At 36.6% G+C, this 10,612-nt stretch overlaps 1 protein-coding gene across 12 annotated transcripts in view; it reads left to right on the plus strand.

The window, feature by feature from the left end:
• Positions 1–9,671, plus strand: part of Rbm39 (RNA binding motif protein 39) — a 34,773-nt gene extending 25,102 nt beyond the window's left edge. For 10 of the 12 annotated variants that reach the window (XM_026787252.1, XM_026787248.1, XM_013352131.2 and 7 more), the window contains 5 exons: positions 2,781–2,831; positions 6,301–6,382; positions 7,544–7,649; positions 8,555–8,633; positions 8,726–9,671. In XM_026787252.1, coding sequence (XP_026643053.1) covers positions 2,781–2,831; positions 6,301–6,382; positions 7,544–7,649; positions 8,555–8,633; positions 8,726–8,826 — 419 coding nt within the window. In that variant the 3' untranslated portion in view covers positions 8,827–9,671. The remainder of the gene's footprint in view (positions 1–2,780; positions 2,832–6,300; positions 6,383–7,543; positions 7,650–8,554; positions 8,634–8,725) is intronic. The other 2 variants (XM_013352133.2, XM_026787256.1) reach the window with 1 other exon arrangement.
• The last annotated feature ends 941 nt before the right edge of the window (positions 9,672–10,612 follow it).

The following is a 10,612-nucleotide window of genomic DNA, read 5'->3' on the forward strand; positions in this document are numbered from 1 at the left end:
CTTTGTAGACCAGGCTGGTCTCAAACTCACAGAGATCCACCTGCCTCTGCCTCCTGAGTGCTGGGATTAAAGGCGTGCACCACCATCGCCCGGCTTAGATAAATATTTTTAAGAGATTAACATAGTCATAAATCTAGAACATAGAATAATTGATTTTGGATATATCTAATTAAAAGTATGGTGATCTGGGGCTGGAGAGATGGCTCAGAGGTTAGGGACACTGGCACTGATTGCTTTTCCGTTTGAGATCTGGTGCTCTCCTGTGCTGCAAGCAGAACACTACAAAAGAAAATTTGTTTTCGAAGTTTTATAGAAAGGAAGGCTGTGTAAGATTTTAATCTAGTAATATTATGGAATATAATTCCTTTGTGCTAGCTTAGTGAATCTGCTTAGATACATAGCTATATAAAACATTTTATATTGCTATTATAAGAAAAAGGATAAGGGTTGGTGTTGATACACCTATGAGTCCAGCACTCAGGTAGAGCCCGGGAGAGCTCTATAAATTAGAGGACATCCAAAGCTGTTAACAGAGGCACTGTGTCTCAAAAATATAAAATCAGACTAAACAAAGCAAAAAATAATAGGGCTGGGGCTTGAAATTGCTTCTCAGTTTAAGAACTCTGACTCTTTCAATGGATCGTAGTTTAATTCCCAAAGAGTACTTTTAAGTCCCTCCACAAGGGGATTGTCCCTCTCCAGGGAAATCAGAAACATTTCCTTTGTTGTCTACAGATATTCACACATAGATTCATACATACAGACATATTATAGACCAACCTGATCTCGAACTCACAGAGATCCGCCTGCCTCTGCCTCCCAAGTGCTGGGATTAAAGGTGTGCGCCACCACCGCCCAGCTAGGATTGGCTGCTCTTACAGGCGAACCAGGGTTCTATTTCATATATCCACCTAACAACTCACAGCTATTTATAAGTCCTCTTTCTGGGTAAATAAAGCATTCTTTTGACCCTGGGGACAATCGAAACACCCTTGTTGCGCAGAGATAAAGCCAGGGAAAATTGCACATACACATTTTAAGAGAATTCACTTTGTGGGGTAGGGAGGCAGGGAAGATTCGCTTTGTTTTAGTTGTGTTTACTTATTTTGAGGTAGGATACTTAATCCTCTGCCCATGTGTGGAGGCTAGAGGCCCATTTATCTGTTCTTGTTCTATCCTTCCACCATATATGTGTTTCAGAGACCCAAGTGAGGTAGTCAGGATAGAGGCCTTCCTATTTATGAATTTAGTTTTTTTGAGACTTGGTTTCTCTGTGCAATATTCCTAGCTGTCCTGGAATTAGTGATGTAAATCAGGCTGGACTCGAACTCAGACATCTGCCTTAGTCACCCAAGTGCTAGGGTTAAAGGCATGTGTTAGCACTGCCTGGCTCTCATTTATGTGTTAGCATTATATTTAGGTTATCGTTATTGAGACAAGATTTTACTGGATATCTCTGGTTGGCCTTAATTAAGTCTTAACCTTTATCCACCAACTCAGAGCTGTCCTACTTCATTAATAACATCAATTTCTTATTTATACTTTTTGGTTTTTCGAGACAGGGTTTCTCTGTAGCTTTGGAGCCTGTCCTGGAACTCCCTTGGTAGACCAGGCTGGCCTCGAACTCACAGAGATCCGCCTGCCTCTGCCTCCTGAGTGCTGGGATTAAAGGCGTGCGCCACCACCGCCCGGCTTATTTATACATTTTACCCATTTTGTGTGAATAAGGCAATTGTATTTAAAGTAACTGATACTGGTTCACATATTTTTGAGTTCACTTGATATAAATACATTTCATCTCTTGAGCTCATTGATATGCTAATTTTTAGCTCAAATTGCCCGGCTGTTTTAACTCACTAAACGTGTAGTTTAAATACATGTTTTATGCATTCTGGTCTTTTTACATTCCAAAAAGAACTTAAGGTTTTATTGGCTATGGTTGCTTTGCAGAGATAAATTCTCTATCTCTTGTTTTTCTTATTGCTTGAGACAGGGTCTCACTATGATGTAGCCCTGGCTGTTAGGAAATTCCTTATGTAGATCACGCTGTGTTCAAACAGCCCACAACCTGTCTCTCCTCTGCTATTGCTGGTTTAATGGCTTGGACAACACCAGCTAACTGCTTTAATCTCTTTCCCAATTCATATAGACTTTCCGTACATGTCATAATTTTTTCATGTGCTTTCCTGTGTTGAAACAGTTTTCACTGTAGCTGATCAAATTGTTAGCCTGTGCTAAAAAATCAATGACAGATTGAATCCGAGCAGCTCTTAGAAAAGATAAGTTCCACATTGTTACAATAATGTCTTTTTCAGTTAATGCAAAATTGTAAAATTAGTGTACTGGATCATAGTTCTTAAATGTGTGTTTGTTGTTACACTTCTAATAAAACTTTTTGAAATACTTAACGCTAATTACTACTAGTAAAAATAAGTTTTATTTTCCAAGTACTTGGAATTGAATTCTCAATCAGGGTTTTTAACATATTTTTTGACTGGTATGCTTCCCTTTCCCCATTTCCCATTATTCCTAGCCGTGGTATCATAAATGGAACACATATGATAGGGAAGACTGTACATAGGAGAGGTGAATCATTTTCTAGGATCAGAAGTAAAAGACCCCAAAGCCTATTCAATGAGGAATGGGGAAGGAGGTTTTGCTGCCAGTTTTTGCTAAGTTTACTCTAATAAACCCTGCTGTTGAAGTCCTCTTTTATTAATACTTTCCTGACATTTACCCTGTTAGTTGAGGCTCTTCATTGTTCCTGCACTGAGCTGTAGAATTCTCTTTTGTTATAGACTTGCAAACACGACTTTCCCAACAGACTGAAGGTGAGTTATTTTTAATCTTTTTTTTCTTTGAAATATAATTAAGTGTACAAAGAGAAAATTTGTTAATGATTGTTTGGATATAATTTTGCCATTTAATGTAAGATAGAATAATCTATCACTGAATTTAAAGTTAAAAAAAGATTTCTGGATATTTTTACATTTGAATTGTTTGAATGTTTGAGCCGGCGAGCTTTAGGGTTTTTTTGACCTCTGATAGAGGACTGTCACACTCAGTCCTTGATTCTTAAAAAAGCAAGATCCAGGGCTGGAGAGATGGCTCAGATGTTAAGGTCGCTGACTGCTCTTCCAGAGGTCCTGAGTTCAATTCCCAGCAACCACATGGTGGCTCACAACCATCTACAATGAGATCTGGTGCCCTCCTCTGGCCTGCAATCATACATGGAGGCAATACACTGTATTGTATACATAATAAATAAAATCTTTAAAAAAAAAAAAGCAAGATCCATAACTCAGTCTTGTATTTCTTTCATGGTTTATCTAAGTTACCTAAAAGAAAGTCAATATTTTAGCAGACCAGCCTCAGAACATGGAAAATGGATCTGCTGTTAAATTCAGAATTGTATGGGGTTAGATGTTTTATATTGTTATAATGATGGTTTATCCTACTCTGTAGTAACAAGCCATGACTGGGACTCTAAATTGTTTTAAATTATGTGCATATTGAAATGATGTCAAGTAGACAATGGTTTCATGTCTTATTTATGAAACTTCTTCATGACAAAAAAAGCATCTTAGTGTGCCACCATTAGAACCAATAAAACGTGGTTATTGTTTTATAATAATGATCCCACTTGAAAGAAACATCTTATTTTTAGATAAGTATTAAGTGTATTTTAAATTTCTTTAGGCAAGTGCCATATTTGTAGTTACTGTTTTTTTTAATGATTAACAGTTTCATCAAATTAAAATTTTTTTTTCTTTGTGCTTCTGCATGCTGCTTAGTTTAAGCCAGAATGATCCTTTTGTAATTTCCTTGATCTGTATTACTCATAATTAATCAGTAGCTCCCTTTAGGTGTTTTCTTGACGCTTTTTAGTTGTGCATATATTTATTTTTTATTTTAGTAGATAGGGTTTCACTGTGTAGCTCTGCCTCTTCTAGAACTATGTTTGTAAAATAGGCTGGTCTAAAACTATCTGCTTGACTTTTCCTCCTAGAGCCTGCCATTTTTGTTCATATACAATTGGTTTTGTATGTTTTGTTTTTCAAAACAGGGTTTCATTTTATCAACCCTTGCTGTTCAGGAGCTCAAAATGATATGCTTTTCTCTGCCTCTTGAGTGCTGGGATTAAAGGTGTGCACCACCAGCACATTTTGTTTTTAGATGTATTATGTTGGTTTTCTTAAGCAGTTGTACATTTAATTCCTAAGCTGCACCAGGTAATATTTGTTCATAGTGGGAAATACTAGGAAAAGGTTTCTCAATTCTCTAAAGAAAAATCATTTTTTTCTTTAAAGGATATATTAAAGAAGGAAAAACACCCTTATCCTCCACCCAAGACAAGGGTTATCTGTGTCCCTCTGTTGAACTGGCTGGCCTCACTGCGTCTGTCTCTGCCTTCTGAATTCTGGAATCAAATGCTTTCACTTCCACTGTCATGTCCATTTAACACTAGGCTTTTCCTTTTTCAGCCATCTCCATCCTTTCCCATTGGCTATAATGCTTTCTCTAGTGCTAGGATTAAAAAGAGTGGAGTCACATGCCTATCATTATGCAGGCATTCTTTAAATAGATACCCTGCAGCTACATAGTGGTGTTTTAGACCTTTAGTCCCAGAACTCAGGTGACAGAGCCTGGTGGATCTCAGTGAGTGACTTCTAGGACAGCCAGGGCTACACAGAGAAACCCTGTCTCAAAAAACATAACCATAAAGCACAAAATAAACAGATTAATTTTTTCATGTGCTATTTCGTGATTAGCTGTAAATTGTTCAGTGCAATTTGTCTGATACATCCTTAGATTATTTGTTTCAGTTATCTCGATTTCTTAATACATTATTTTATCCTTAGCTGTTTATTATTAATACATTGGAATGGGATTTGGTCAGATAATGTGATTACGGTGAGTTCTATAACAGCTGCTATTATATCTTTGATAACTTTATGCAAACTGGAGGGACACAAGACCTTGTCTCAACAGAAAACCATAACCTAAGGAACTCTAAATAGAAACCATGCAACAGTTAACAATTAACTACAGCTGTGTAATGTCCAGTGTATTCAAACGTATGTGAGTCATACCATAAATGAGTTGTTCTTTTTTATTATTTTTCTATGAGAAAGCATTTAAAATGTTACTTTATTATGACATTTTTCCTTGGATACTTTTTTCTTACCTTATAAGAGTTAATCATATTAAGGTTCAGGCATTGAAAAGAAAGATGTATCAGAAAGATTAAGACTCATGTTTGGAATCAAGAATCCACATGGTAGTCACAACAGTATGAAGCAAGTATCAGGTTATCTCATGCAGCCTTCTTGCTTCTGAGATAAACAGGTACCTAAAGCCCTTGCATGTAGGCAATGACTCTCACATACATACATATATTGCGACTTTGGGACTCTTGAGATGGTTGAGTTTAGAGAATTTGTTTTTATACATAAATCTAAAATATATGCATTGCTCTTTTTAAAAAACAATTATATCTGGCAAAACCAAGAGAGAGTTCCAATAACTCCATTTTATATCATTAAAGAATAAAATCTTCTATTTCATTTTTTTCTTTCCTGAGTGTTTCGTATTAAGGTTTTTGTTTTAATTTAATTAATTTAGAGTACATATCTGTTCTCAATCCGTCATAGGATTTGTTTGGCTGGTTTGGTTTGAGAAAGGGTCTCTCTCGTATCCTAGAATTTGCTTTGTAACCCAAGAGACCCAGAAATCTCTAAGAGACCCTCCTGCCTGTTTCATAGGTGGTGAGATAATGTGAACTCAACCAATGCCCTGTTTAAATATGGGTTTGTTTGTTTTCTTAGAAACAGAATTTCATATTTTCCTGTCTAGCCTAGAACTTGCTATGTTGGCTTGGGTCGCTTTTAACTTCTGATTATCCTTCCTCAGGCCAAGATTATAGATGACCCATTTTATGTTAAGGATTAAACCCAGAGCTTCGTGTCTCTTAGGCTAGCACTAAGCTCCAAAACCAGCTACTTAAATTTCTAGGAAAATTTTTTGCATCTTGTGTCTGGACTGTTTTCTCCATCTCATTCTCTAAATAATAAATGTTTATAGATTATGTTGCCTATTATAAGTTAAGCTAATGATGACTTAGTGTAGTCATGCTTACCTTAACTGTTAAGGTTGAATGATAAAATGAGCAAATGTCTTATGTTGAACAAGGCGATTATATAATATCTACTCCACATTTAGATAGGCTTCATTTTTGTTTTAGTTGTCACGGGATAGTACATATTTTTCAGGAAGCTGATTTTTCTTCTTCTTTTTTAGCCTCAGCTTTAGCTGCAGCTGCATCTGTTCAACCACTTGCAACACAATGTTTCCAACTTTCTAACATGTTTAACCCTCAAACGTAAGTATGCTTACAATAGGATAAATTGCCATTCATAATATTTAATTATTGAAAGGGTATTACGTTGGATATTTGGCATTGTTTTGCTCATGGACACATGGTTTGAAATTTAAAGCTGTGACAGTAGTAAAATATCTACAGCCTTTCATTACTATTTAGTTGTATGTGCATTGCCTTACCCTATGTGTTGTATGAAGATATTAGATTCCCTGGTAAGCTGCTACACGTGTGCCAGGAATTGAATCCCGGTTCTCTGGAAGGACACATACTGTTCTTGACTACTGAGCTCTCTCTCTAATCCATTACTCTTTGGAGCTCTCTTGAAAAAGGAGGTCCTTTGTAGCGAGTATCCATCCTTTTTTACTATTAGGATTTTATTTTCTTTTCATGTACTGGTCATGAATATAAGTGAGGGCTTTTGCTGATGATGGAGATTACCAGTCTTCTTTTTTACTCCCAACAGGGACTCAGTTTGTTTGTTTTTTTTGGTAGGATTGAACTTTTTTTTTTAATTTATTTATTTATTAAAGATTTCTGTCTCTTCCCCGTCACCGCCTCCCATTTCCCTCCCCCTCCCCCAACTAAGTCCCCCCCCCCAAGCCCGAAAAGCAATCAGGGTTCCCTGTCCTGTGGGAAGTCCGAGGAACCCCCACCTCCATCCAGGTCTAGCAAGTTGAGCATCCAAACTGCCTAGGCTCCCACAAAGCCAGTGCGTGCAGTAGGATCAGAAACCCATTGCCATTGTTCTTGAGTTCTCAAGGAATGAACTTTCTATAGCACTAATAATCTGTGTGGGCTTTGAACTTGTCATCCCTCTCTGCTTTGAGTTAATCTTTGTGCAATACATTTTATTTTGAAATTTCTTTTTTTTAATTCACATGTTAGAAAATAATTTTAATTTATTTTAATTTTATTAATACATTCAACTTTTGATTTTTTTTTTTGTTTAGTTATTTATTTTGTTTTCTAGACAGGGTTTCTCTGTGGGATAGACTTGGCTGTCTACAGACCATGCTGGCCTTGAACTGATTGCCTGCCTGGTATTCATATGGTGGAAGAGCTAATGAATTCCTTTCCAGATTCTTGACCATACACAAAGGTAGTACTTAACCACTTTTAGTACTTAAATATAACTTCATTATGTTTTATCCTTTCTTACAGAGAAGAAGAAGTTGGATGGGATACAGAGATTAAAGATGATGTGATTGAAGAATGTAATAAACATGGAGGAGTTATTCATATTTATGTTGACAAAAATTCAGCTCAGGTACATTAATATTTCTTTCTTTGTGGGTTTTTGTTTTCTAGACAGGGTTCTCCTTTGAAGCTCTGGCTGCCTAGTATTCACTATGTATAGTTAGTCCCAGGCCAGCTTTGCACTCAGTGCTGGGACTAAACGCTTCTTCCACCACTGCTGGGCCTTATTTTGATACTTTTAAGTAAACATTTTATCTTACACTTAGTGCATCACTTGTCCATTGTATTTTATTTTATTTTATTTTTTTAAACATTTATTTATTTATTATGTATACAATATTCTGTCTGTGTGTAAGCCTGAAGGCCAGAAGAGGGCACCAGACCTCATTACAGATGGTTGTGAGCCACCATGTGGTTGCTGGGAATTGAACTCAGGACCTTTGGAAGAGCAGGCAGTGCTCTTAACCTCTGAGCCATCTCTCCAGCCTCCCATTGTATTTTATTATATTAGTTTTTCTTGGTTTTTTTGTTTTTAATGTATTGTTAATGCATGAATTTTGTTATTTGGTTTACCCACCCAAGTGATTGTGCTTACTGTAGGCACAGAGTGTGATTCTCTAGTGGTTATTCTTGAAAAGAACTTGAATGTGCTATCTAAATTTACCCCCTAAAAGAAAGTCAAATACAAATTTTAATGAGAGTTGTTTCATGTATCAGTTTGTTTACAGCGGTTACCTTGGTTGGAACTGCCACAGCTTTCATTCTTTATTTAAAAATAAATGAGGGATTGGGGTGGTAATAGAAAGATATTTAAATATTTATTTATTTAAATCAAGTTTTCTGAAACATCTGAAGTATTTGGTCATAAGCTATTTGAATGAATATGAAAAATTAAGTACTAAGTTGCAAACGTCTTGAATAAACATGAGACTTGTGTTCCATACCGTTTTTGTTAATTTTTTGTTTTTCTTTCAGGGCAATGTATATGTGAAGTGCCCATCTATTGCTGCAGCTATTGCTGCTGTCAATGCATTGCATGGCAGGTGGTTTGCTGGTGAGTTACTGCTACACAGACTTTATGTTGGACATCAAGTGATTTGAGTATAGTTGTCTTACTCAACTTTTTTTTTTTTTTTTTGTCAACAGGTAAAATGATAACAGCAGCGTATGTACCTCTTCCAACTTACCACAACCTCTTTCCTGATTCTATGACAGCGACACAACTACTGGTTCCAAGTAGACGATGAAGGAAGATATAGTCCCTTATGTATATAGCTTTTTTTTTCCTTGAATTCATCTTGAGTTATCTTTTATTTAGATAAAAATAAAGAGGCAAGGGTCTACTGTCATTTGTATTCAACTCCTGTTATCTTGAAAAATAAAAATGTTAACAGGAATGCAGTGTGCTCATTCTCCCTAACTAGCAAATCTTACTTTATGCAAAGCTCTTTGCTTGTTCTGCCGTTTTAAAATGTCCGTGTAGAAAATTACATTAAGGCTCTATAGAATAGCTCTAGGGGAACAAATGTGCTTTCTGTATAAAGGCAGACAGGTAATGTTTTAATATTTCAGAAGCCTAACTTTTTACACAGCAGTTACATTTCACATTCTTTCTCATGTATTTTGCTCCTTGGTTCAGGAAAGGTTTCTGGAATACACATTTAGTGTGTGGAAAATCTAGGCAGCTAAGGGCTGTTTAGCATCTCACCTTGATTATTTGGCAAGAAGGGGCTTTCAAAATTATATTGGTTGATGGTAACTTTTCAATTATTGTATCTGTAAAAGTTTCTTTGTAAATACTGTGTGTTAGTGTGTCTTGAGATTCCAAACAAAATGATCCCTGCATTTCCTGAAGATGGTTGATGTAACAGTTTGAGCAAAGCTGTCTGAGCAAGTGATAGGAAATGCAGAAATAGGTTTTGTCTGGTTGCATATAATCTTTGCTCTTTTTAAGCTCTGTGAGCTCTGAAATATATTTTTGGGTTACTTCAGTGTGTTTGACAAGACAGCTTGATATTTCTATCAAACAAATGACTTTCATATTGCAACAATCTTTGTAAGAACCACTCAAATAAAATTCTCTGAAAAAGGACACAAGAAAATTTTCGTTCTTCAAATGCTTGTGTTACAAACTTGAGCATAGGCTGTCGTGGTTTTATTTTCAAATTAGTGTCTGCATTATAGTTTAGGTTTACCACTATTTGAAGATGGTACTGTCTCAGCCTGTGGATTGCTAAGATTTGGTATATATATGTATCAACACACATAGCCTCGTATTAATTTGCTTCATTCTTAGTAATAGTATTTCCTAGTGAGGGAAATATTTTTCAACGTCTTGGGCTTCTTATCAGTCACCAAGGTATGTCCCTTCTGTTGAAGAAAAGCTGACCCTTTGGCTAATGCTCTGGAACAGCATTCATCCATATGTCTTTAAGTAGTCTGTCAAAAGGTCAAAGTTTTTACCGTTATCTCCGAACACAGTAGCTTCTAAACTCATAACTAGGGAGAAAGTCTATTCTGCTTGTACTTGATAGATTTGATTGAGTTCTTTTTCTAAGTCCTATACAAATATTTTTGGTTTAAGGGGTAGGGCAGCCTTGAACTGCAGTGCCACATTTGCTTTGAGCTTACGTATGTGAACCCAAACATTCTTGAAGGCCTGACAATACTGCCTCAACTAGGCTTTGCACTTCTCCAAATGCTGAAACAGTCTTTATTATTTTGGGTTTAGTTTTGTTCCAGGGTTCCTGGACATGCTTTGTAGACTAGGTAGGCCTCTAATTAAGAGATAGATCTCTGTGTTTCTACCTCATGAGTGCTGGGATTAAAGGCCTGTTTTACCACAGCCAGCCTTTGTTTTTATTTTGAGGCAGGGCCTCCTGTAGTCTTGAGAGTTTGTGTTGGAGCATCTGACCTATTTTTGTGTTTAAAAATAACGGTGGTGGCGCACGCCTTTAATCCCAGCACTCGGGAGGCAGAGGCAGGCGGATCTCTGTGAGTTCGAGACCAGCCTGGTCTACAGAGCTAGTTCCA

This window comes from Microtus ochrogaster, linkage group LG8 (genome assembly GCF_000317375.1).
Source record: "Microtus ochrogaster isolate Prairie Vole_2 linkage group LG8, MicOch1.0, whole genome shotgun sequence".
Classification (NCBI taxonomy): Eukaryota; Metazoa; Chordata; class Mammalia; order Rodentia; family Cricetidae; genus Microtus; species Microtus ochrogaster.